Genomic DNA, 25,091 nt, shown 5'->3' with positions numbered 1-25,091 from the left:
AAGGACCTCAGGTTGGTTGCGCTCCGTTTCGGAGCCGAATGTCTTTGTACGTCACGCCGCACGAGGCGCAGGAACCACTGAGGATGATGACTTCTGCTGGCTGAAGTACTCGTTGATGTCGATTGCAACTGCCGGGAGGATTTGAGGCCGGGGGTTTCGTCGAGATGTGCGACCGGCGAGGTGGATGGTATATACTGTATTGGGCCTGCTGGTATAAAAGGGAAGAGATAGAAAGACGTAGGGTGTGGCAAAGGCCGCGGATGTCGATACGTGCTGTTGAGCTGACGTCGAAAGGGAGAGAGGAGATCGCATCGTAAAAGTTGAACGTGAGATTGGGTGTGAAGAGCATGAGAAGAGATAATGCTGCTGCGAATGATGACGACCTTGGAAAGGATGAGATGGAAGTCGAGATATACCCACAGTCAGCTTGCCTCGAAACTACGAGCGTATCGTAGCAGATGTTTGCCAGAGGGTGAGCAAACGAGAGCTCGGGAGACCCGCAGATAAGTGTGAAGCGAAGATAAAGAGAAGTGAGACAATTTGATGTACGAGGACGTCGAGTGCGGGCGCCGGCATTCAACTATCTTTGGCGCTCGCAGGTTTGGTTAGGAGTAAGAGTGCTTCGGGCCACGGCGTAATGCTGGGCTTTTTGTGGGGCCGGAGGTTCCAAGGTGAGTGGCTGCAGCCAGGTGTTTGCCGATTTCGAATGCAGCTTCGGGTTGGTCCAATGCATTGCATCTGGGCTGGCAATCCGGATTCTGATCCTGCCTGGTCATGGAGCCGACATTGCTCCAGGCTAAGGCGTCTCAGAGGCCTCTGCGTATGCGTCGAACACTGCACGCGCCCAAGCATGCAGCATGTCCGGGAGACCTGCGGCAACGTGAGTCGCAGCTTTATGGTCGTCCTCTCGCGTTCCAGCTCACTTGGTGTGGAGGCGAGTATGTTGCATCGACTCCGCCCACGCTTCGACGTATCTTGATCTGCTCTGTCGCCCACTGCTTCCATCACTTCATCCTAACCATCCCGCCTAACCTCTTCATCATCCTCCCCCAGAATGTCCGATCGGGCACCTCATCAATCTCTCTCTCCAACGTCTCGTAGTGCTGCGGATCACTCCGTGGCTTCATGATCCGGTCTGAAAGCGGGAACTGTCTACTCGCGGCGTTGTCGAGGAGTAGGTACGCGGCATTAACTTCCTTGGCTTCAACCCCGGCGTGGGCAGGAGGATGTTGGATACGGTGTTCGAGGAGGCGCTGGAAGTGTCGTTCAGCTGGGCGGAGACGGTCGGTGGGCCAGAGGCGGAGGAGGCGGGTGTAGTGGTTGGAGATTTGCTGGATATGTTAGTATTGATCGTGAGGTTCGCGTGTGCAGTCTTCACGTACTTGGCGAGACATTCTGTACAGTTGCAATGGTTCCGATGTGTTGACGTTCCGTACAGTATAACAATAGTCGAGATAAAGTGTAGATGTCATTCAGGCCAGCGGGCGATTGGTCAATTACATAAGCATTGCGGCGAAACCTTGAAACCCCCGAGATCCTGAGTCCCAAAGGGAAGTTCTGGACTTCGACATTTGCGGTCGATACATCCAGGAGCAGGTATGAGAAGACAGAGGCTGTGGAAGGTAAGACGGAGAGGAACGGTGCGGCGATACAATTAAACTATGCTAATACATCGATCTAGGCGTCTTCAGCACAACGAACACTCTGCCTCATTTGCGGGACGACTCGACTACCCGTACGGCAACTTAATGTCATTCATAGACGATGTCTCAACACCACACGAAGCCCCTATCAATCCGCCGCCACAGCTGCGCAAGCTGAGCCGTCTAGTTCTGATGCGCCAGCACCACCACAGCCCAAGCAACAGTATTCTTGGTCTGCCGATTCCGGGTTGACTGCGGCGGAGCTCCGCGAGAAGGAGCATCGCCGTAAGCAACGTCTGGAAGCTGAAGCCGCCCGCGAGAAAGAGCGTATAGCGGAGTTGGAGCAGCGGCATGGCGAGGAACAGAAGCGGCGAGAGGCTGCGAGAGTGCGGGCAGCAGAGGACGCGAGGAAGCGGATTGCGGAGATGGAGGCTGCGCGCGTGGAAGAAAGGAAGAAAGGCCTGGAGAGGAAGGAGAAAGAGCGAACAATGAGAGCGGCAGAGTCAAGACAAAAAAGAGAGGAGGCGAGGCAGAAACGGGAGCAGGAGACTAGTAGGGGTTTGTTCTCTCAGCCGACGGCCGCGATGAAGCAGAGGCAGGAGAAGCCGGAGAAGCAGATGAAAAGTATGGCAATGCCGGCTTTTGGCGCTCCGAGTTCGACTGGTGGAGGTGGCATGGCGGACGGTTGGGGTGCAGCGGCGGACGACATTAAGCCGATAGAGTATGCGAAGGAGGTCCCTCAGGAGGCGAAACTGCAAGTCCAGCCAGAAGCGCCGAAAAGGGAAATCGGAGAGGATCCGTTCGCCGTCGACCAAGTACAGCATCAGCAGGACCAGAAGCGCATGCGGAGGCGCAGCCCTGGTGAGTACAATGCGTCATGTAACAGCCCTAAGCAGGACACGTTTTGGACAAGCCAGCAGTCAGACGGCTTCCAGCAGCAGGATCGTGATGTTGGACGGCAGCCTTCACGAGGCTCTTCTCCATTCTACAGGCCAAACAACAACGGCAGACCGGCGGCTGGCCCCTATCCTACAGAGTACCGTGTAACGCCATTTAACCCGTCCGAGCACTCTGAGACCTTCACACCAGGAATTGACGACTCACAAGCAGGATCATGGCAACACCTCTCTGGCCGGCGGTCAGCACCCGAAGAGTCCCACGAGCAACGGCAGCCACCACAACAGCAACAACCACGACGCCACTCGGACCCTTTTGCTAATTCCCACGAGATCGAACGATCTTTCCGGGAGTACCAGCAACAGAGACGACCCTCTCGAAATCAGCCACTTCGCCAAGGATACGACAGAGTCTTCCAAACCCCACCGCCTGACCAGGGGTTTTCAGCTCGTAGGGGACCAAGGAAGTGCGCCCGGTGTCTCGAGGTCGGACACATAGCCAAGGATTGCACTGGGCCTGTTCGCGCGACCTGCATCGTTTGTGGACAAGTCGGACATTTCAAAAGCAACTGCCCGAAAGTCCACCCCAGTCTTCGATCCAAGGAGCCTCAGGCTTGGGGAGGTGAAGGGGGTGGCTTTAAAGGTGTGAGGGCTGTTGGTAGTACTGCCGCTCAGTCGTTTGGTCAAGCGCCTGCGCGAGATGCGGAGGCAAGCTTGAGAGACGAAGCAAGGGCAAATCATGACCACCTGATGGCCTCGAACTCTGGGCGAAAGGAACCGCCTGTCAGAATGGAGTATCGGGACGCGCCTGCGGGCGAGAGGCCCACCCGCGGGGAGTTTGCTGATGAGCCTCCCAGCGAGAGACCCACTCGCAGGCAGTATGAGGAGCCAGACGAAGAGGAAGAAGCTACAATCGCTCGCCGGGCGAAGCGTAGCGCAAGAGGTTTCGAGGACGCTGCGGCGGAGTCTGCCGAGCAAGACCATCGCAAAGACCGTAAAGCCGGTCGGAAATCATTCGCGCGTCAAGACGAAGAAGAAGACGAGGAAGCAGCTCTGCGTCGTGAAGAGCGCGCCGCTATGCGTGCAGCACGAAAAGCCGAACGCAAAGCCAGGCAAGCGGAGCAGACTGCTCAAATCCAACTGCCCGAATTCATCTCGGTTCAGAATCTTGCTCAAACTCTCGGCGTGCGCTACGAGTCCTTCGTTGCACGCCTGGCGGATCTAGGCTACGAAGACCTCTTCCCAGGCAAAGTATTCAATTCGGAAATGAGCGGCATGGTAGCGATGGAGTACAACTACGACCCCATCTTCGAATCCTCCACCGAGGGCGAAGACCACTCCCGCGACCTCCACCCGCAACCCGTGCCCGAACCCGGCCGCGTCGAGCGCGAGTCCTGGCAACCCCGACCTCCGGTCGTCACAATCATGGGCCATGTCGACCACGGCAAAACCACCATCCTCGACTACCTCCGCCACTCCTCTGTCGCAGCGGGCGAAGCAGGCGGCATCACCCAGCACATCGGCGCCTTCTCCGTTCCCATGACCATGTCCCCCGACTCGTCCTACAAAGCCAAAGACGTCAAAACCATCACTTTCCTCGACACACCCGGCCATGCCGCTTTTCTTTCCATGCGCCAGCGCGGCGCCAATGTGACTGACATTGTCATTTTGGTTGTCGCGGCCGACGATAGCGTGAAGCCGCAGACGCTGGAGTCGCTGCGATGTGCGAGGGAAGCGCAGGTGCCGATTTTGGTGGCGGTGAATAAGGTCGATAAGGAGGGTGCGGACGTGCAGAGGGTGAAGCAGGATTTGGCGAGGAATGGAGTGGAGATTGAGGATTATGGAGGTGAGGTGCAGGTTGTGGAGGTTAGTGGGAAGACGGGACAAGGGATGGAAGGGCTAGAAGAGGCGGTGGTTACGCTATCTGAGATTTTGGATCAGAGGGCTGATATCGGCGGTGGAGTGGAGGGGTGGGTGCTAGAAGCCACGACGAAAGCGCACGGCCGCGTCGCCACCGTGCTCGTGAAGCGCGGCACCCTGAAACCCGGCTCCGTGCTCGTGGCTGGTAAGACGTGGGCTCGGGTCAAGACGCTGCGCAACGAGCGCGGCGAGGTCGTTGACAGCGTCGGCCCCGGCTTACCCGTCGAAGTCGACGGCTGGCGCGAGCAGGCTTCCGCGGGGGATATGGTGCTGCAAGCCCCCTCGGAGCAGAAAGCCGGCAGCGTCGTCGAATACCGCGTCGAGAAAGCCGAGCGCGAGAGGATGGAAGTTGATATGGAAGCCATCAACACCGCGCGTCGGGCTGAGCAGGCGCGCAAAGCCGCCTCTGCCAAATCGAGCCGCTTCGCTGCTTACGCTGACGCTATCGAGGGCCTACCCGAAGAAGAAGAAGAAGCCGCCGCCGCCGCGAAGCCCTCCGCCTCCTCTGAAGAGAAAGAAGAGCAAGGCCAACTCACCATCCCCTTCCTCCTCAAATCCGATGTCTCCGGCTCCGCCGAGGCTGTCGCCGCCTACATCCCCTCCCTCACGACGCCCTTAATCGCGCCACAAATCCTCTCCTCCACCGTCGGCCCCGTGCACGAATCGGACGTCGACTTGGCGGCTGCGGCGGGGGGCCACATCATCGCGTTCAACCTCCCGGCGAACGAGGGAATGAAAGCGGTAGCGGAGAGTAGGGGGGTGAAGGTGCTGGAGAATAATGTCATCTACCGCGTGTTGGATGATGTGAAGGCGGTGTTGGAGGAGAGGCTGCCGCCGGTTGTGACGCAAAGGGTGCTCGGGGAGGCGGAAGTCGGGGCGGCTTTTGATATTGGGTTGGGGGGGAAGAAGACGCTGAAGATTGCTGGGTGTAAGGTGCGGAATGGGGTTGTGGGGTTGAAGGTTAGGGCGAGGGTGAGTAGGGGTGGGGAGAGGGTTTATGATGGTGAGTTCTCCCTAGACTTAACGACTGAGGAAACGAGTGCTAATGTTGTTTAGGTATCATCACCTCGCTGAAGAACGTGAAGAAAGATGTCCAAGAGATGCGGAAGGGGACGGAGTGCGGGATGGGCTTTGAAGGGTGGGAAGGGTTTGAGGTGGGGGACTTGGTGCAGTGTTATGAGGAGGTTAGTGAGAAGAGGCGGTTGTAGATGGCATCTTCGCTCGAAACAAGAACTGTACATATGGGCTTTGGGGTTGCTGCATTAGGTGCATGGCTTTGGGGACGGCCGGTGCTGCATTCTGTTGGTGCATCGGTTGGTTTGCCACGTCTCAGCGTCTGGGTGAGGCGGGAGCGGGCTGTTGCTAGATACAGATAGATCTGAGAGTTGGGGGCGGTTTGTAGATATTCATAGATGCTTTGTAAGATAACCACCTGTGATCCTCTGTATAGACTGGTTACACCGGCTTCCGCAACCCAACACCACACCACAGCACCGGCGCCAGGTTCGTCGCGCAGTCGAAGGTGAACAGGCTGATGAGCCAGATGATGACGAGCACTGGGATTGGCGCAAGGAGGACTTCTGTGCGGCTGAGGAATGGTAGCGCTAGGACTTGTCAGCTAATACGGCGGTTGTGAAGGAGGGGTGAGCTCACCGTTGTAGCCCAAAAAGGTGATGACAAAGTAATATGCCAAGGCGACCAGGTACAGCGTATTACCGAAGAAGTTCGACGCGAAGCTGTAGTCCTGCGCTATGAGCGGCATGAGCAGGAACTGCAGGATGTAGAGGAAGACCCAGATGGGAAGGTAGGCGCGGATGGAGACCTGTTCATACATTAGTCTTCTACTCCTCCCTCATACCACCACACAATCGTGCAAACAGGCAGGAGAAGAGGACTCACATCGAAACAATACCCAAACTCCAACCCCTCCTCACCCGGCCCCGGCGGGCCCGGTCCAAACAACCCCTGCCTCCGCTTCCCAAGTACACGCCCGACGAGGAAATACATCAGCGTGCTGACGGCCAGAGAAGTGCCGAGGAAGTGCCCGAGCACAAAGACGAGCGCGACGCGAATGGGGCCCGAGGCGCCAGAGGTGTAGGCCAGACCCCATGCGAGGCCGGTGAGGAGGAGGAAGAGGGCGAGGAGGTAGGTGAAGGCGGGGTCGGGGCGGTGGTAGGTGGATTTGGTTTGTTTCTGGGAGCATGATTTAGAGGAGATGTGGGGACAAGGAGGAGGTGGGAGAGGCGTACGTGGTAGTAGATGTTGCGGAAGACTTTTTTGGGGGCGATTATGAGGTGGGTCATTTCCCAGACTGCCTTTACACATGTCAGTGCCCCGCTGGAGTGTAGTTGGGAGTTGGTGGCAAATACTGACCGTTTCAAAGTCCATGGACGTGAACTTGAAAAGACGCCGGAAGAAGGGCGGGATCCGCATGCTGGCTCGCCGCTGTGTACTCGACATCTTGGGCGTATTTAACAAGGTTTGGGTTGTGCTATTGAGATATGGCTTTGTTATGGCTGGCCATTCCGTCCGTATGTTTAGCCCGGGAGCCTTTGTAGATCCAAGAAGTAGCGCGTGTCGTCCTTCCTGACCGGGCTTCTGTATTCTTTCGACCAGCTGTGATTTATTGTGTGGCTATTCGTGATGTTCTCGTGTCAAATCATGTCGTCTCTTTGATGGACTTGAAGTCCGGAGGCCGTCCGTAAGCGGCTAGCGTCAAAGTCACGTGCTATAGACAAGTCCTTCGCGACTTCATTGCGCCTCCCATGCAAGCACTTCTTCACACAACTTCCACTTCCACCACCTCTCCCTTGATATCCTTCTAATCTGAACCCGCTCCCTTCGCGCCGGCGACACCTCTGTGACTGCCCACATACTCTCCTCTTTCCGCGCCTTCCAGCCTCACTCCCCGTGGTCGTGAGCTTCTCATCAACACACTGACACCCTCTATCGCGTTCTGTGTGGACACGTGCTGGAACAGCGACGAACCTCACTCACGAGGTCCGCCGACATGGCGGACTACGACCCAGCGGACGCCGCGCCTTACGACCCGACAGCTCCGGCAGCCGAGTACCAATACCAGCAAGAACCGGCCGGCGACGAAGACGATGAGGACGACTACGACCCGTCCAGCCTTGAGAACGAAGACTCAGAAGCTAACGCACAATCATCGACCGCACAGCCCGCTAAACCGAAGACAGTGGGTGGCTTCATAGTAGAAGACGACGAGGAAGATGAAGACCAGCAGCAAGACGCGGCAATGCCGCCGTCATCACAACTCAACGGCACAGCCGGCGCCCACTCTGGACTAGGTGCCGCCGCAGTGTCGGACGCACAAAATACTGTCATAGCTAGTGAACCATCGCAAGAAGACGCTTCTGCAACGAGCACTGCTCCTGTCAATGGTTCCAGCTCACGTGTTGTTCCCGCTCCTGTCTCTGACACCAGCTCCACTTCCGTCCCAGCATCTGCTCCTGCTCCTGCTTTCTCCCTCCAGAGTCCCACTGATCAGGGTAAGCAACAAGTGTCTACCACTGCCTCAGCAGTACAGAGTGCCACCGCTACTCCGCAGCCTCCAGTTGCTTCTACGCCTGTACCGGCTCAAGCAGCTAGCGCAGTGCCTCAAACACCGACCACGCAGCGTCTGCCCCACGACAAAGTCGGCCAGCTTGAAGATCGCATCAAAGAGGATCCGAAGGCTGACACTGAGGCATGGCGAGCGCTGATCAGGCACTACCGCGAGAAGGGACAGCTCGATCAGGCGAGGAAGGTGTACGAGCGGTTCTTTGCTGTCTTTCCAAGCGCCGTAAGTATAGCACCCCCGACTACCATTGCCATTATGAGCTAACAGTAGCATACAGGCACAGATGTGGGTCGAGTGGGCGCAGATGGAGCTCGAGGAGAACAACCTCAGCGGCGTCGAACAAATCTTCAACCGTTCACTTTTGTCATTACCCAACGTCGACATGTGGAGCACCTACCTCGATTACCTCCGCCGCATTCACCCGCTCATCGGCGACCCAGACGGCACGAAGCGAAGCATCATTTCGCAAGCCTTCGAGCTGCTCCTTGACACTGTCGGCCTCGACCCGGACGCCGGCAGACTCTGGCGCGACTACATCGACTTTATCAAAGGTGGACCTGGCTCAATCGGCGGGACCGGGTGGCAAGATGCACAGAAGATGGACTTGCTTCGTAGAGCTTACCAGAAGGCTGTGCGCATGCCACATGGGGAGCTTACCAAGCTGTGGAAGGAGTATGACAACTTCGAGCTTGGAATCAACAAGGCGAACGGACGCAAATTCTTGCAAGAGCAGAGTCCACACTACATGACTGCGCGAACAGCGCTGACGCAGTTGATGAACAAGATTGAAGGTCTCGATCGAGCTGCTTTGCCGCGACTGCCACCGCTTTATGGAAGCGCTGGAGAAGACGAGTTCGGCACGCAGGTCGAGAAGTGGCGGGACTGGCTGAGCTGGGAGAAGGAGGACCCGCTTGTGCTGAAAGATGAGGATATGGCCGCATACCGGAAGCGGGCGGTGTATGTCTACAAGCAGGCTACCATGCAGCTGCGGTTCTATCCTGGTATCTGGTTTGAGGCTGCTTCGTGGTGCTTTGAGCAGAACACCGAGGAAATGACGAAGCAGGGCGAGGATTTCATGGATAGAGGGATTGAGGCTTGTCCAGAGAGTGTGCTTCTGACGCTGAAGAAGGCAGATCGTGTTGAGACCTCATTGGAGAAGAGCAACGAAGATGAAGTGGCGATCAGGAATGGCGAAAAGCTGGATCCCATCTACGAGCACTGCCTGACAGCGCTCTACTCCCTCCGCGACCGCATGATCGAGCGCATGAACAAAGACTCCGCCAAAGTCCAGGAATACTTCAACTCACTCCCGCCAGAAGACACCGACATGCCCGCCGCCTCAGGCAACTCTTCCGACGACGAAGACGCGCCCCCGAAACCCCAAACCCGCGCCCAACAACTCGACGCCCAACTCAAGACCGTCAAAACCACCTCGCTACAACAACAGGACACCCTCAAACGCACCATCTCCTACCTCTGGGTCGCCAAAATGCGCGCCTTCCGCCGCATCCAAGGCCAAGGCCAACCTAAGGGAGCGAAGAAAGGGTTCCGCGGCGTCTTCGCCGAGGCACGACCGCGCGGCCAGTTGACGAGTGAAGTCTACATCGCCTCTGCGCTGATGGAGTGGGTGTGCTACCAAGACCGAGCGGCCGAGAAGATTTTCGAACGGGGGTTGAAGCTCTTCCCGACGGACGAGGTGTTCGCGCTGGAGTATATCAAGCATCTCGTCTCCAACAACGACGACACGAACGCCCGCGCGGTGTTCGAAACGACCATTACCAAGATCGTCAAAGCGACCGAGCAGGATCTGCCCAAGCAGCGACAGAAATGCAGGGTGCTGATGGGCTACATGCACAACTTCGAAGCCAACTACGGCGACCTCGACAAGATCCACAAGCTCGAGAAGCGCATGGGCGAGATGTTCGCCGATGAACCCGAAGTCGCTCGCTTCGGCGACAGATACGCCCTTCCTTCCTTCGACGCCATGGCCGCGCAGCTCGTCATCTCCCCGACGCAGATCCAGCCGAAACCTACTACCCAACAGCCTTTCGGCGGGCAAGGCCAGGGTTTCGTCCCGAGTATCGAGCACCAAGCGGGAAGTCCGGCGAGCAATATCCGTCTTGGTCCGAATGGGCCTTACGTCGCGAGCCCGAAGCGTCCGCTGGAGGATAGTGATTCTGAGGCACCGGCGCGGAAATTCCAGCGCGGCGAGTCGCCTCTCAAGGGCGCTGCGGGGCGGAGACTGCAGAACCATAGCATTTCGTCCTTGCCTGGCTCATCCGGCGGTGCAGGTGGTGGTGGAGGTGGGGACAGGGGCTTCGTTACCAAGAACTACGTCCCCCCTTCCTCTGGACCGGGTGCCGCAGGCGCTGGTGCCGGGATTGGTGGTCTTGGTGGTATGGGCCCACAGCATCCAGCCCCTCTGCCCTATGAGATCCACCAGCTGCTCAGCGTGCTGCCGCATGCAAGGACGTATCAGAGTACGGTTTTTGACGCGGGGAAGATTGTGGAGTTGCTTAGGGGGCTGCCGCTGCCGGGGAAGTAGGTTTGAGGGGCGGTGGGAGGGGGACGGACGCTGGGATTGGGGTTAGGGGGGAGGGTAGGCGGGCTGTGAAGGGAGGGAAGGAGGTCGGGAGTGGAGGAGTTCGGGGGCGGGGTGGTGGGACGTTGCGTTTACGGAGAGTTGCAGGTTGAGATGAGATGCGAGGGCTACGACGGTGGTAGTTCCGATGTGCCTGGATTGTTGATGAGAATGGGCTAGGACCTCAAGAGCGGTTTCATGAGATGAAATAGCCGTGGTAATCACATGTTGCATTCGCACTTTGAGCTTCAATCACTTTGTGGTAAGATGGTCGATGGTCGTCAGTATTAGGGTTCCACAAGTAAAGTTTACCTGCTTTTTTGTCCGTCAATACGCTATTGTGTCAGGGCTATTCGCTCACGAAGGTGGAGCACCATTCCTGACATCCCCATACGCCGGCGGAGCGTAATCGCCATTACAAGCGTAGTCGTAGTTCGCTTCCTCCAGAGCACCCGCCTGCCACTTCATGAACGTCTCTAGTTCGCACCACCCTGTTCCGACTGTCAGCGTGCATACCATGTGTCTGCTAGAACTTTGACTCACCATCGTCCCTATCCCCGCAAGCAGCATGGCTTTGCCCGAGCGGAATCGTCCTCTGATTCAGGATAAAGTGCACATACGTCGTCTTTCCCCCTTCCTCGTATAGCCCCCTCGTCCGATCCGCACACACCGGCCTCGGCGCCTCAATCATCTCGATGTCGAACCGCGCGGCAAAAGGCGTCATCGCCGAAACCACCACCGAACGATCTTCCGTGTATTCCTCCGGCGAGAACGGCTCAGCGAACTGCGTCAGCCCAAATGCAGTCAACGCCGCAAAGATATTGACCTCATGACTAAAATCAAAATTCAACGCCTGATGCGTCGGAAAAGTCCGCTCCCTCCCATCCAGCGTCACATTATCCGACCCCGTCGCCTGGGTAATCAAATGATGCCGCATCTTCGCCAACACCTCCTCCACGTACCCCACCCCCACCGCTCGCGCTGTCGGTGATAGGAACCCGAATGTCCCGATGAAGTCGAGATCGATCGAGTACTCGAAGTCCTGCCATTCTTCGTAGGTGAAGAGCGCGCACCACTTCGAGTAGCCGAGGTTGACGGTCTCGTAGGAGCAGAGTTGCTGCGCGGAGTAGATCCAGGTGCTGTTCCAGTGGAAGTTGGTGGAGAGGGCGTTGAGGCGGGCGGCGGCGGGGAGGGTGTAGTTGGCGACGAAGGCGGCGCTGGCGTTGGCGCCGGCGGTGGTGCGCAAATTGCCGTTGTTCTTGGGATGGGGTTAGTGGCGCGAGGAGGTTGAAGGAGGTGGAAGATTGGAAGAGGTGGAAGGTTTGAAGCGGTGGAGAGAGGAGAGGGACATACTTCGCAGACGTTGTAACCGGAGAGCGAGTTATTGTAGCCTTCTTCGTCGATGATGAATTCGAGGTCGACGTAGTCGGCGTAGTTGAGGCCGAAGAAGCCTGCGGCGAAGTTCTATACTTATTGGTCAGTCCATGCTAAGAGATGGTCTTCCGGACAACGTACCTCCGCTGACTTCCTCATCCGATCTTCCGTAGTCGTCCGCCACACGAGTTTCTTGGTCTGGTTCGGGTTGAAGAGTTGGCCGTAGTTGTATACGTGCAGCACACCATTGTCGTAAAGCCTGTTCTGCAGTTGGCAGGCTTTCGCAAATCGAAATGAGTCGAGGGCACTCACTCCTGCCTCCCATTGCTGCTCAGAATATTCGTCCCGAGCGAGTACTTCCAATCGTTCAACCATTCCAGGTCACCAGAAAATTTGGCACCTTTGGCATCCGCCAACGCGGCTCCAAGCTCGATAGGCTCAGTGGGATATCGTGAGCCGTGTCTCGCAATCATATTGACCCAAGTAACATTAGCACCCTCAGGCAGCGGATGCTCGTCAATGCCAAATCCGGGAGAAGGATGGTAAGGAGCGATGTTTCCGAGTAATGTGAAGATATTTCCATCGTCGGAGTTGCCTTGGATCGGCTGCTGAGTTTCGAGCGGACTGGGTGGGATGTAGGTGACGCCCGAGAGCTGTACATCGTCCGTTTGCCTCAAAAACGGTTCTTTACCGGTTGGTGTTGGGCCTTGGAAAATTTCAGGAGTCGTCTGGAAGTAGTCCGGAGGATTGGACGTTGTGATTGTCGTGACAATGGTCATCACCGGCGAGGCGTTGGCGAGACCTAGCAACGCGAGGCTGTACAATAGGAAGGCCATGGTCGTCGAGCCACTTGAGGACTGCTTCAAGGTGAAATGAGAGAAGTCCTTACTTAGGACGAACGAGACAAGCGGCGGTCAATGAAGTAGTTTTGAACGCTCTCCAGCGTCGGGTGCAACGTCACTATCTGGATGAACTGCTCGATGTCCCCGCAGTGCTCGTCGATCAGTACTGAACTTTGCCGAGCAGCACCGATCGACAGGCACAAGGCCGCCTTCCAATGCTAACAACCTTGCGAGTTTGTGCCACGTGGGACGTGAGTTCGGATGACATTGGGCGACGAAGTACCTGTCTTGAAGGTGAGGTCACAACATTGGACGGGACGGAAGAGTAGAGGAAGTGATGTTGCTGTTCGATAGGCCAAGCTCACCCCACAAGCCTTCCGCGGAGCTTGAAATCACTTGGTAAGACTGTCGAGCACGTGGCCGCCCGGGCGATCACTACTGGCACTCACAGCGATACCAGCGAATCCTCATGTCCCCGCCGGCGGCAGCATCATAACATATTCCCTCTCACTATCCCCAAACCCCACCACATCCCCATCCACCAACTCAACGTACCTGCTCGCCTTGACCTTCTCCCCATTCAACTTCGTCCCATTCGCGCTCTCCAAATCAATCAAATACGGCTTCACCTTGCTCGTCTTATCGCCAAACTCATCCGTGCTCGTGCGATGGCGGAACTGAATAACAGCATGCTGCTTCGACGTACTCGGGTGCTCGAGCAAGTAATCCGTGACCTTCTCATCCCGGCCCATCAACCAGGCGCTGCGGGTGGAGAGGTAGATGGTGTCCAGCAGATCCTTTTCTTTGAAGACGTACATCCGCCATTGCTGTTTGGCAGGCGGCTTGCGGGCTTCTGGTGGCTCGTGGTACTTCAAGACGGTGGTGGTGCCGGCGACGGTGTTCGCTTCCTTTGCTAGAAGGCCGGTGGGCTTGTAGTTTGGTTTCTGCTTCTGTGGAGGCGGTGCGCTGCCATCTGTGGGCGCAACTTCCCCGCGGAAAGATTCGTCCTGGGATGGTAGAGGTGCTTTGCTTCTTTTGTGAGGCTCTGGGGATTGTGATGGAGTGACAGACCGCCTTCGTCGTTTCGGGGGTGGCGACCGCGACCGGCGTTCGTGATGCGAGCGCTCCCGTGATCTTGACCGTTGACTATGCTTCCGTTCGTGCCATGGAGAGCTCCTGTGGCGGTCACGCCGTTCACGACGTCTTCCGGAGTCCTGTCCATCGCTATCGTAGTCATCGCGGCGGCGGGAGCTGTGCTTGGAAGGCCTGTCGTCTCTCCTTCCCTCCCTGCGCCTTTCTTTGCGCGCTCCCTCATCAGAGTCAGAATCACGGTCGCGCCTCCGCCGATCAGCTTTCCCGCTCCCGCTGTCAACGTCGGCCATGCTCGCTTTCACTCTCAGTGGAAGTTCGCTGCTGTTCTCTTCAAGAGGCGGCAGGGCGTGCGTGCGTTTCGACTTTGCTGTTCGCCTTTGCTATCCTCACACACGAGCGCCTCCTCAGTCGTGCAGGGTTATTCAGCTAAGTTGTTGCGCCGGCTGAGGGCTGTGTGTGCATGAGTCGGATAGTAGAATAGTGTGCAGGCTTGATGTTTTTGAATGAAGCTGCGGGCAAACTGTGCGCACGTGACCTTTCTTGGACTGACTCTTTTCCTGACAACCTTGATTCCCTTCGTCGAGTACACCCACGTGCATGGAAGAATGATTTGCAGGATCGACGACATAGTCACGTCGACGTATAGCCCTACAGAGACCTTGAGCGTGAATTGCCTGGGTTTGGAAGAAGCAGAACAAATACCTCACGATCAAACGACTACGCTTCGAGGAACACTTGAATGCCGGGAAAACCACAATATAGGTAGTACGTAATAATTGACATGAGCCGCTACATGGCCAAGCTAGCTAGTTACAAATGTCCACAAGAAAGGAAAAACCCCCAGCAGATTTTGGTTTGTTGATGGAGAGACACATTAATTACATGACTTCTGGTTGTTGGTTGCGAGAGAGTCGTCATAAGCACACACCCTTCATCATTTGGCTCGGGGCAAGCTAGCAGGATTGCTAGCTTAGAAGAGCGCAGCGGCCGCGAGGACCACGGCGATGAGGCCAGCGGGCTTGGTGACGGCACCGGCGCCAGTCGCGGGGACTGGGACCATGCCGGAGGCAGATGGGCCAGGGGCGTACGCACCGGTGCCGGAGGCGACGGGCGCAGAGGCAGCTGGGTAGCTGTAAGGCGCGGTCCAGGGAGCGGACTGGTAAGGCGCTGGTGGCGCGGAGGTGGCCGGGGACCACTGGCTGGCTGGCGGGGATGGCATGCCGGTGGTCACTGGCGAGCTGACCTTGGGCGTGGATGGGGCGGTGCTGGTCTCCACCCAGGTCGAGGTGTACGGGGCGGTGATGTAGGTCTCAACCGTGGTGATGTACGGGGTGGTGATGTAGGTCTCGACGGTGGAGGTGGCGGTCGTGGTGCCCTCGGAGTAGGTGGAGGTCCAGACGGTCACCGGGGTGGATGGGGTGCAGGTCGAGGTGATCACGGTGACTGGGGTGGTTGGGGTGCAGATGCTCGTGGTGGTGATGGTGGTGGTGGCCGGCGAGCAGTAGCTGTTGTACCAATCCCAGTAGGCCTTGTCGAGGTCGGAGGAGCAGGTGGTGTGAATGCACATGCTCACATCGTCGTTGCCGCAAAGCTCATCCTGGCCCTGAACGTTGTACTCCTCGAAGCAGGCGTTCCAGCAGTTGCCACCGGTTGGGGTGGAGCTGGGGGCAGAGGAGGTCGGGGCAGAGACGGGGTAGGTGGCGGGCTTGGTCACGGTGCCGAAGGTCGAGCTGTACACCGGGTAGGAGGAAGACGACGAGACCGGGTAGGGGGCCGGGTAGGAGGAAGACGACGACTTCACGGGGTAGGTGGCCGGGTAAGAAGAGCTGACGTAGGCCGAAGAGCTGGAGTAGATGGCAGACGAAGAGCTGGAGTACACCGGGATGCTGCTCGAGTAGACAGCAGAAGAGCTGCTAGAAGGAGCGGCGCAGTACCCGTTGTACCACGACCAGTACTTCATGTCATCCTCCTCAGAGCAAGTGTAGTAGATACACTTGTTGACGCAGTCGTTGCCGCAGAGCTCATCCTGGCCGTAGATGTTGTTCTGCTCGAAGCAGGAGGTCCAGCAGGATGGGGTCGGGGTGGCCGACGCGCTGGCGGACACGCTCGACGGGTAGGCCGAGACGCTGGACGCCTTGTAGGAAGAGCTGACGGCGTACGAGGAGCTGACAGCGTAGGCGGAGGAGGATGAACCGTACACAACAGGCGCCGAGCTGGATGATCCGTAGACGGCCGGCTTGGACGACGACTCGTACCCAGCGGGCGCAGAGGACGAGTAGACGGCTGGCTGAGAGCTCGACACAACCTTCACGGAAGAGTACGCAGCAGGCGTGGACTCCGCAGGGGCAGAGTATGCCGGGGGAGCCTGGGAGTAGGCATCTGGCGAGTAGGCGGCGGAGGCCAGGCCAGCGAGGCCAGCGAAAGCAGCGGCTTTGTACATCTTGATTTGGTATTAGGGTATATTAAAACGAGTGTGTGATGCGTAAAGCGAGTGACTGTGTGTGTGTGGATGAGAAGAACAAGCAACAGCAGAGACAGACGGGCGCGACGAGCTACTTAAGAAACCGACTCATCAGGGGGCAGATCAATGTTATTAGCGGAAGCGAACGGCTGGACATCAGCAGGACCTACCTTTGGGGCCGCGGAGGCGACACGGTTCACGGATGTGGCAGTCGTCAAAGCATACGAGCTGTTGACCGTCCTGGGGGCGCGAAGCCCTGGCAAGGAGAGTTCGGTGGAGCGACGCGAGCAGGCGCAAGTGGTAGGAGAAGACGGCTGAGGCGCTTTCTAGGTCCGTCTTGGCAGGCACAGTAGCAACGATCGAACTGGCCAGGCGCGGAGTCATGGCCAGCGCATCCAATAGCGTGGGCGGTAGCGCGAGGGGTGGTATAGAGTTTTAGGTAATAAGGCGTGTGCGGAGGAGCAACAAGAGGTGAAGGGAATACGAGGTGCAATTTCCCAGACTTCGGAAAAAGAAAATGGCCGCGGGTTCCTGCGTCGGCAAGGCGGCTAGCTGCTCTTGACAGGCGATTGGTCGGCCCTGTCAGGTACCAACTCCCCTTTTTAATTCTCCGAGCTGCATGCTGCAGCTGGGCGGCATGGATGGCGTTCGCGCGTTGCGGACACACTTCGGACGTCAGCGTGAACAGACCCATCCCCTCGTGAAGGAAATGTGTTGGTGGGCACTCGGTGGAGTGCAATACAACTGTATTGAATGACCATCTGGATTGTTCGTGTTGTGAATCTTCTCATTCCTTCTCATTCCATACAGCTGAATAAACTCCCGACAAGAGACCACATCAGCGATGACATCCTTGCCGTTAACCTGAACCTTGTATTATGAGACGAACAGGCCGGGTTTGGTTTCGCGCAACCGCCTCTCGCATCCCGGTGAACTCCTCGACGGAAGTGCGCTGGGGCCAGTTGGCTAAGCTGTGGACGATACCGTACTCGACTTGACAGAGTCAATGGACGGTCTCAGTTCATCCATCCTCCCAAGCGCACACTTAGAACCTGCAATTGGTAACGTCCGGCTGGAATGAGAAGACAACATTGAATCCGACAGCGAGCGATTAGCATCAGTTCTCGATGGAGCTCCGCTTCTCGACCGCACGACAGACAGTGTATCTGACGTGAGAACAGCGGGCGGCTCTGGGAGACATTTGTTCGTGTCGAGAGACGTTGAAGAGCTTGCGCGGGGCTTCGGGAGAGTCTCTCCAGAACACGACACTGTCAAGGATAAGGATGATGGGATGGTTGCCGTAGTACTGGCGACTGCATCTGGCTTCCGGTACCCAGGCTTTGCAAACGAGATGCCTAGACCGGCGTTGACACCTTCGGAACCATTTTCTTGACGCAATGGAGACTGAAGAGCCGCCTTGCGTGTTGAAGCTGCGTTGATGTTCTCAGAGCCGTCATCTCGATGCACCAGAGACTGGATATCTGTCTTGGGCGCTGAAGTTGGACCGACGGTCTCGGTACCTCGTGCAATGTCCAATGGAGGCCGTAACTGTGTTCCTTGGTCTTGCTCGCGCAGATTGAGTAGCTCAGCCTGCGCTTTCCTCAAATGTCTACGGGACTCCTTCGCCTCGAGCCTGCCCAAGTGGTCAGCATTGACATTGATAGCGCATCGGTATGTCAAACTGACTTATACCTAGCAGTTTCCGCCATACAATGCTCCAGCTCCAATCCCAGGAGCGATGCCGATGGCGCTGTCTGATTGTCGCCAACAGGCAACCCTTGTACATCACCTCTGGCTTTCTGGCGGGCCACCCCATCAACGATATCACCGATGCCGTCTTTCTGAGTGCTTCGATTCGAATCTGCCCTTTGAACAGCTTCTCGGGTGTGGCGGCACAGCTCATGGTGCGAGGGCTTGTTGTACCGTTTACGTTGATTATGAGCTGTGGTCGACATCTGCTTGTGCTGCAGCAAAGCCTCTTCGACCTCCGCAAGCCGCTTTTCCGCGACACTTGGATCGCTCTTCGCCGCCTCAGCTTCTTCCAGCTGTTGTGTTCGTATCTCCTTCTCCGCAAGCATGCGCCGAAGGTCCTGCATCTGCTGCCAGAGCGGATTCGCGCACTGCAAGTATTTGGCGAAATCGGGAGTATTTCTTCCTTCTGCTGGCCTGGTAGGAGGATTGTCTACTGGCTCGAGTCGTTGCTCCGCTGGCACATGAGTGGTGACAAGCTGGCGGATCTTGACGCAAGCATCATGGTATCCTTCAAGCACATCAGTGCGTTCGTTGTTCGCAGCAACAAGCCTCGCCTGGAGGTCTGAAATTGTATTTCGCAATGTTTTCTCGTTATCTTTGGCTTTGCGAACAGTGGCTCGAAGGTCGTCAATGGTATGTTGACTGTTCTGCTCAGCCCTTCGGATCGTTTTGTCGCTCCATTCAGAGGGTCGAGCTCTCGGAGACCCACTATTGCGAGTGGCTTCAGTGAAGCTGGGCAGTGGAGCACTAATACCACCACGAGGAGGTTCACAACCACCAGCGACCTCTCGTCTGAAGGCTGTCCTTTGGCGTTCCTCCAGCATTGAAATGTAAGAGCGCAAACTTTCCAGTTCCTTCTTGTGGGCCACTTTCAAACTCTTGAGGTGGGATTCATGAGAGCGACGCAAGCGACAGATCTCTTCGAAGCCGCCTGCATTGTATTCTGTCGTCCTCTGCTCTGCGGCTTCCATATCTTTGCGTTGTGCGGTGGTTTGGAGTACTGCGTTCGCGCTGGCGGTACGTGATGAGGAAACGCAAAGTGGCATGCCGTTAGAAGACGGGGTGCTTGCGGAGAGAGGCGAGTAGACCGGGTTGGTACTCAAGCTGAGTCCTCCTCGTTCAATGGCGACCAGTGTGTCTGCTGTGGAAAGGTTCGGGAGTGACATGACACCTTCGTTTTCTGGACCGGGTTTGGAGACAATGGTACTACCTCTTTCCTTGCGATGAGAGGCAGGCGAAGCAGACTGACGCGGCGTTCGAGGGCACACATCGTCCGGCGAGTAGAAGAGGAAATCTTGCGGATTAGAGTGCGGGTGTAGATTCTTGGCTTCCATCTGAAGACTGAGATGTGGTATAACAGGTAGATGTGCAGGTTTGGCGTCCTTGCTTCCTCGAAATGCCTCGTTTCGGTCGAGCGGAGACGACCCTGGTAGCTCGACGTATTCGACAGCCGGTGCCTCGTGGTAAGGCGTCGATGGAGCAGTTCGTGATCGCGTCCGAGCTTGCACCGGCTCAAATCGTGGAGGATACGTCTGGTTGAAGAGGTGGGCGGTCATTGGTGGCGATCGAAGCATATCATTCATGACTGCCATCAAGCTTGTTGCAGATTGCACGGTGGCATCCTGAAAGGCTTGAGAGTCTGCGTGTCTGCTGCTATGTCTTGATGCTAGCTCTGGACTCTCGTCGGAGGCGAAGGGTGTTGAGGTTTTAGCAGATTTGCTGCTGCGCTAGGTGACAGATCAGCTCCGTAAAAGATGGATTGTGGACTTCTGTAGGTACCCTGGGGCTCTGGCCGTAATCTACGCCTTTGATAGATATGCATTCTGCGGGGATCGGGACAAGACCACCAGCGCGCAGCGCTTCTGAGGCATTGCGCCGGTCGCCCTTCGTCCAGGTAAAGAATTTGGCTGACATGGCGACACTACATTATTGTTTCTGGTGTTATAGTAGGATGGTAGAAAGAGATGATAGGAAGAAGTACACAGGAACACAACAAGAAAATCGACGCAGAGTGTGGTAGTATTGCAGCTCCCCGGCCGCCTTCCAACATGCCATAAGCGAGCCGCGAACGCTTGAAGGCCCCCATACCATGCATGAGCCTTCCGACCTACCTTGATGCACGAACAGACTGACTCCCGCGCTTCCGCTGGGTCAGAAGAGGCTCGAGAGTGCCTTGCCGCGCTCGAGGCTTTCCCTCTCCAGACTGTGGCGGTACCGGATGGCTAGCAGGCATCGTTGCGTGGTGCTGAAACCCATGCCGATCGGACTTGACACCAAGAGGCGCGGTTTGCCTGCAGCTCAGCGGCACATGTCGAATGAGAAAGGGTGGTGGGCGCTTAGGAAGTGTTGTATTTTCTCGAGGCTGAAGTCGGATCTGAGTCCGACACCGAAAATACGGGGACGTGACAGATACTACGGCGGCTTTACTCAACTTCACCTTCCCAATCTTCTTCTGCGAGACGAAAGGAGGTTCAGATATGAATGGCACCGCGCAAATACAGTCTGTCTTGTCAGCTTCTCGTGACTTTCCAGACGTTCGGGAGGTTTGTGAGAAGCCCGCTGTAGTCGGAGTTTCCAAAGCGCCAATGTGGACCAGATCTCAGCCGACGACCATTGCACTTCAACGCAGGTAGGTGGAAGACATTACCTTCCAGTACGCATGAAGGTAGGATATTGCGCAGATTTTGATGGCTGAGGCATAATCGAGGGCGTCTCTCATTTCCTGCTTCGAATTGATTTACTCACAGTCGATGAGCTTGTCGATGGAGAGTTCCTAAGGCCATTGGTTAATTGCATCTCGCATGAGCTAAAATTCTTGACGAACTACTGGGACGATACCAGTTACTCTGCTTGCCTTACAAACGTCGAGGAAATGTTGGATGCGAAAGAATCCATGAGCCGCATGACAGAGATTGGTTCCAAATGGGGCCGGGGGTGTGGCGAGTCTTTGCCGGTCGATACCAGTGTCTGTGGGCGAAGCAATAAGCCTTGAACTAACCTTACTGTACTATTCCAATTCCCTGGATGGAGAGGCTCTATCTCGGCTTTGAATATGCCACCAAGGAGAGTGCATGGGGCACGCAGTATGGAGCAGGGGCGTGGCCTTACCTCTGCAAAGACCACTCCTGCAGTAACCCGCGTTGCATTGTGGTCGAGTCGCAGGGCTGCAATCACAGTCGGAACCAGTGCATCGTCCTCGAATGATGTGCGGACCTCTGGGACATGTCGTGGTGAATTCGAAGTCATCTTTCAGGAGTTCGTGGAACATGAAGGACCTGCAGTATTCACACAATAAGTGCACAGCGAAATGAGGGCCATATTTCGGGAGTATAACCCAGGTGAATTTCAATCACCTAGTGCCGATCCTCTTGACACGTCCGCACTCTTTTGGTTTCACTTCACGCGACGGGCTGATGCACGCGAATTGAAAGAAGATGTTCAGGATAATGGCTTTCAGGCTTGAGCTGGTTCTTGGAAAGACCCGATGCCTTCTTCACGCGCCCGTAAGCCTGCCTCAGACGGAATACAATGTGCTTTTCAGCTCGTTCTCCAAGGCGAGATGAGGTGTGATGCGGCAACTTCGAGTATTGTAACGTTAGTCCAAGTTACGGAGAACGATGCCAGACGACTTTGGAATCTGGCACCGGATCAGTCTGATCTTGGGGAGTTGGGAGGCTGTCAGGCTGCCACAGTTCGACGGGTACACTATCCATCGCTTCTCCACAGATAGCTTAGCATTGTGCTTGATGGTGCGTTGTGACCGTCAATTCTACATCGCATCTCGAGAGTAGTCACCATCTCAAGCTGTTCATACCAAAGCCACGTCCTCGGCTCCCACTCCCGCAAACAGCCCTCGTACCCAAGCATCACTTTTCGGACGAGCAGCTCCGAATCGTGCAACAGACACCGTATTTCTCAGCAAAGCATAAGTCCGAAACCGGCGTCGCAGGGCTGATGAGACATCAACATCATCCAGCGCAGTCATCTGTCGCACAAAAAACCTCGGATCCCGGAACGGCACCTCTTGTCGATCACCTGAGGCGCTCGGAAGAGCTGAGGTGTAGGTTGGAAACAGCTCCGGTCGTGCATATGACAGCACCTCATTCGACAGGCTTAACAAGTTTTCTGTCATACGAGTACGGATCGTTTGCGAACGGGAACGACGTGTGAGCGAGGAACGCAGTTATGGTTAGTCGCCGCGTCGGGCGCAAACGGGGAAGTTGCAGAAGTTCATGAGTTGACGCACGCCTTGCGGTGTGACAAGATGATGAACGAGCTGCGAGAATCGCACTTCGGGCGCGAAGAAGATGCCGGCACGGACCGGCGTCCGGACGTGGGATGGAGGATATCGTAACGGATGAAGATTTGTGCTACGCTGTCGTTGACGGAAGTGCTTGCTACAGTGTAGCCGGATTGTCATAGTCCCGCAGGATGAATACCAGAGGACCACAGAGCAGTACAATACATGCTTCATACACCACAACAACACTCCCAACAACATCCGAGAAAAAAACCACCCCGCCAAGTCCAAGATATGAGCTGGCTGACGCGGAAGCTCGCGGACTTGCATGCTCCACCAGCAAAAATGCAACCCAAACTAGTCATTGGCTCACGCGAACTTCCGATCCGCTTCGAAGTCCGCTCGCTGATCACGCTCGAGTCACGTCACGTCAGGATATGAGTAGAGTAGTCTGCGGCTCTGATGCAGCGCTGACAGATCCGTCGAGCAAACTCCGTTCGCCGGCGACGTTTTCGTTCGGTGTCGAAGTGCGAAATGGGGCGGATGGAATCGCGCGGAAGGCAGGCAGGCAGGCTTGGGCTGCCTCTTTTTAAGTATTCGGGTTGCCGCGTCGCGATGTCCAAACTGAAGCTACCTACTCATATCGCACCTGCCCGCAACGTCTGGACGTTTTCTTGCTGCCTCACTGCCTCGCCTGGTGCTGAGGGAATCCCAGCTTCGAATAGTTCAGTTACCGGACGAGCTTTGAGTCTTGGATACCGGTCCTGGTGATCACCCTCGCTTGGATTGATCGAGGGCGTATTCCTTTGCGCCGGAATACCTTGGTTGAACCTACGCTATCATACAACTCCAGTTCGCATCCTGATCCAAATGGTGCACCCCCGGCTTCTGTGCGCCGCGCGCGCAGCGTTTGTGCTTGGAGCGCTGCAACTGGCGGCAGCTCACGACCATGAAGGAAAGGGCATGGATATGAGCATGGGCGGCGGGAGCGCAGAGGCACGACCTAGCACAATGTCAGCAGCTGAATCGCCTCCCAACTATTTCCGCCACACGTATCACAGCGGCTGGATGTATGCGCATATCGCAACCATGATCCTAGCATGGTGCTTCATTCTCCCGCCTGCTATAATGCTCAGCGTGGCGCGATCCAGATACCACCTCCCAGCTCAGTTGGCATTCCACGTTGTCAACGGCCTAGGAGTCTTCACCGGCTTCGTCTACAACAACTCAACCCCAGACTTGTACAAGCACAACTCGCACCACCCGATCGGCTGGGTCGTGACATCCCTCACGATTGCGTGGACACTCATGTCCCTCTTCGTGGCGTACAGCGAGTACAAGAGCAAGCGACAAGCCGGCGGCAGCCACAGCGTCACCAAGAGCGCCATGGCCGAGCACGCGCGATGGCACAGGTATAGCGATCGTGCCAGCGCGAGGTCATCCAGGGACTCCGGCCAAGGCACTGAGCGGAATTCTGCGTCGCTTTGGGGCTCAAGGCAGGGCAGCCAGGAGTCCATCCAGTTCAAGCCCGAAGCGCCGGCTTCACCGACGGAAGATAACGAGGACGAGGCCGCATCAGAGGCCAACGGTCTGCTTGGAAACAACCGCGTGGACCGATTCGTCTCGCGCAATGTGCGACGCTTTGCAACACCAAGCGCCTCGAAAGCAATCCGCTTCAGCCAGATCGTTCTCGAGAAACTACTCCTGCTCCTCGGCTTCGTCGCAATCGCAACCGGCTTCGTCGTCTGGGGCGGCCTCTTCAAAGACCGCGAAGTCTTTTCTGGCGCTGCTCACTTCGTCAAAGGCGGCATTTTCTTCTGGTACGGCTTGCTAACGCTCGGCCGCTGGATGGGTGCCTTCTCAGAGCTCGGGTGGGCCTGGAACATCCGCCCAAACCAACCACCCGTCGCTCGCTGGAAGACCCGCATCCCATCGGCAGAGTTCGTTGAGTCGTTCGTCATCTGGCTCTACGGCGCGAGCAATGTCTTCCTCGAACACCTCGCTGCCTGGGGCCGGCCGTGGTCGCACCAGGATTTCGAGCATGTCAGCATTACGCTGTTGTTCTTTGGCGGCGGACTACTCGGAATGGTCATCGAGTCGTCGTGGGCGAGAGACTTGGCCAATACCGCCGTTTTAACGCAGAAGGACGAAGAGGAGGAGAGTGAAGTCCAGACCACGTCCCGCTTCCACGCTAGCGGGGTCGCAGAACAAGAACAGCCGTGGTCGCAGCCGAACACATACAAAACATCCCTCAACCCCCTCCCCGCTCTGGTGATCATGCTGCTGGGCGTGATGATGTCCTCGCACCACCAGGAGAGCATGGTGAGCACCATGATGCACTCGCAATGGGGCACGCTGTTCGTCGGCTTCGCCTTGGCACGCGCGGCGACGTACGTGCTGCTGTATCTCAAGCCGCCTTCTTCGCATTTCCCCGCGAGACCGCCGAGCGAGCTGATTGCGGCTTTTTGTTTGACGGCGGGCGGGTTGATGTTTATGTTCAGTGCGCGGGATAGTGTGGCTGCGATTGAGGGGGTTGGGTTGGATGCGATGACGGTTTTTACCGTGACGATGGGTTTGGCGGCGGTGATTCTTGCGTGGGAGGTTGTTTGCTTTGCTCTGAAGGGGTGGGCGGTGAGAAAGGAGCGGGCTGTTGGTGGTCGGGTGCTGGCGTGAGCTGTCGGTGCTGCATGGATCTGGTGATGATGGA

At 56.7% G+C, this 25,091-nt stretch overlaps 9 protein-coding genes across 9 annotated transcripts; 3 read left to right on the top strand and 6 right to left on the bottom strand.

Moving 5' to 3' along the window:
* Window positions 1-1,004: 1,004 nt before the first annotated feature.
* Window positions 1,005-1,394, bottom strand: LTR77_003251 (uncharacterized protein; the record flags this gene model as incomplete). The annotated part of the gene is made up of 2 exons (XM_064800508.1): window positions 1,005-1,331; window positions 1,383-1,394. The coding sequence occupies 2 exons, from the start codon at window positions 1,392-1,394 to the stop codon at window positions 1,005-1,007; spliced, it is 339 nt and encodes a 112-aa protein (XP_064661847.1).
* A 204-nt stretch (window positions 1,395-1,598) lies between these two features.
* Window positions 1,599-5,667, top strand: IFM1 (translation initiation factor IF-2; the record flags this gene model as incomplete). The annotated part of the gene is made up of 3 exons (XM_064800507.1): window positions 1,599-1,622; window positions 1,682-5,462; window positions 5,516-5,667. The coding sequence occupies 3 exons, from the start codon at window positions 1,599-1,601 to the stop codon at window positions 5,665-5,667; spliced, it is 3,957 nt and encodes a 1,318-aa protein (XP_064661846.1).
* Window positions 5,668-5,914: 247 nt separating this feature from the next.
* LTR77_003249 (uncharacterized protein) lies at window positions 5,915-6,919 on the bottom strand (the record flags this gene model as incomplete). Its single annotated transcript, XM_064800506.1, has 4 exons — window positions 5,915-6,063; window positions 6,113-6,281; window positions 6,359-6,652; window positions 6,833-6,919. The coding sequence occupies 4 exons, from the start codon at window positions 6,917-6,919 to the stop codon at window positions 5,915-5,917; spliced, it is 699 nt and encodes a 232-aa protein (XP_064661845.1).
* Window positions 6,920-7,469: 550 nt separating this feature from the next.
* RNA14 (mRNA 3'-end-processing protein rna14) lies at window positions 7,470-10,587 on the top strand (the record flags this gene model as incomplete). The annotated part of the gene is made up of 2 exons (XM_064800505.1): window positions 7,470-8,264; window positions 8,320-10,587. 2 exons carry the CDS (start codon window positions 7,470-7,472, stop codon window positions 10,585-10,587), a joined length of 3,063 nt encoding a protein of 1,020 aa, XP_064661844.1.
* Window positions 10,588-10,980: 393 nt separating this feature from the next.
* LTR77_003247 (uncharacterized protein) lies at window positions 10,981-12,833 on the bottom strand (the record flags this gene model as incomplete). The annotated part of the gene is made up of 5 exons (XM_064800504.1): window positions 10,981-11,114; window positions 11,167-11,881; window positions 11,977-12,087; window positions 12,139-12,256; window positions 12,310-12,833. The coding sequence occupies 5 exons, from the start codon at window positions 12,831-12,833 to the stop codon at window positions 10,981-10,983; spliced, it is 1,602 nt and encodes a 533-aa protein (XP_064661843.1).
* Window positions 12,834-13,306: 473 nt separating this feature from the next.
* LTR77_003246 (uncharacterized protein) lies at window positions 13,307-14,221 on the bottom strand (the record flags this gene model as incomplete). Its single annotated transcript, XM_064800503.1, has 1 exon — window positions 13,307-14,221. One exon carries the CDS (start codon window positions 14,219-14,221, stop codon window positions 13,307-13,309), a length of 915 nt encoding a protein of 304 aa, XP_064661842.1.
* Window positions 14,222-14,901: 680 nt separating this feature from the next.
* LTR77_003245 (uncharacterized protein) lies at window positions 14,902-16,371 on the bottom strand (the record flags this gene model as incomplete). Its single annotated transcript, XM_064800502.1, has 1 exon — window positions 14,902-16,371. The coding sequence occupies one exon, from the start codon at window positions 16,369-16,371 to the stop codon at window positions 14,902-14,904; it is 1,470 nt and encodes a 489-aa protein (XP_064661841.1).
* Window positions 16,372-17,358: 987 nt separating this feature from the next.
* Window positions 17,359-19,727, bottom strand: LTR77_003244 (uncharacterized protein; the record flags this gene model as incomplete). The annotated part of the gene is made up of 2 exons (XM_064800501.1): window positions 17,359-18,025; window positions 18,079-19,727. 2 exons carry the CDS (start codon window positions 19,725-19,727, stop codon window positions 17,359-17,361), a joined length of 2,316 nt encoding a protein of 771 aa, XP_064661840.1.
* Window positions 19,728-23,395: 3,668 nt separating this feature from the next.
* Window positions 23,396-25,057, top strand: LTR77_003243 (uncharacterized protein; the record flags this gene model as incomplete). The annotated part of the gene is made up of 1 exon (XM_064800500.1): window positions 23,396-25,057. One exon carries the CDS (start codon window positions 23,396-23,398, stop codon window positions 25,055-25,057), a length of 1,662 nt encoding a protein of 553 aa, XP_064661839.1.
* Window positions 25,058-25,091: the final 34 nt, after the last annotated feature.

The sequence above is a fragment of the Saxophila tyrrhenica genome, assembly GCF_035928015.1.
Source record: "Saxophila tyrrhenica strain CCFEE 5935 chromosome Unknown scaffold_4, whole genome shotgun sequence".
NCBI classification, from domain to species: domain Eukaryota; kingdom Fungi; phylum Ascomycota; class Dothideomycetes; order Mycosphaerellales; family Extremaceae; genus Saxophila; species Saxophila tyrrhenica.
This window is presented reverse-complemented; position numbering and strand designations above follow the sequence as displayed.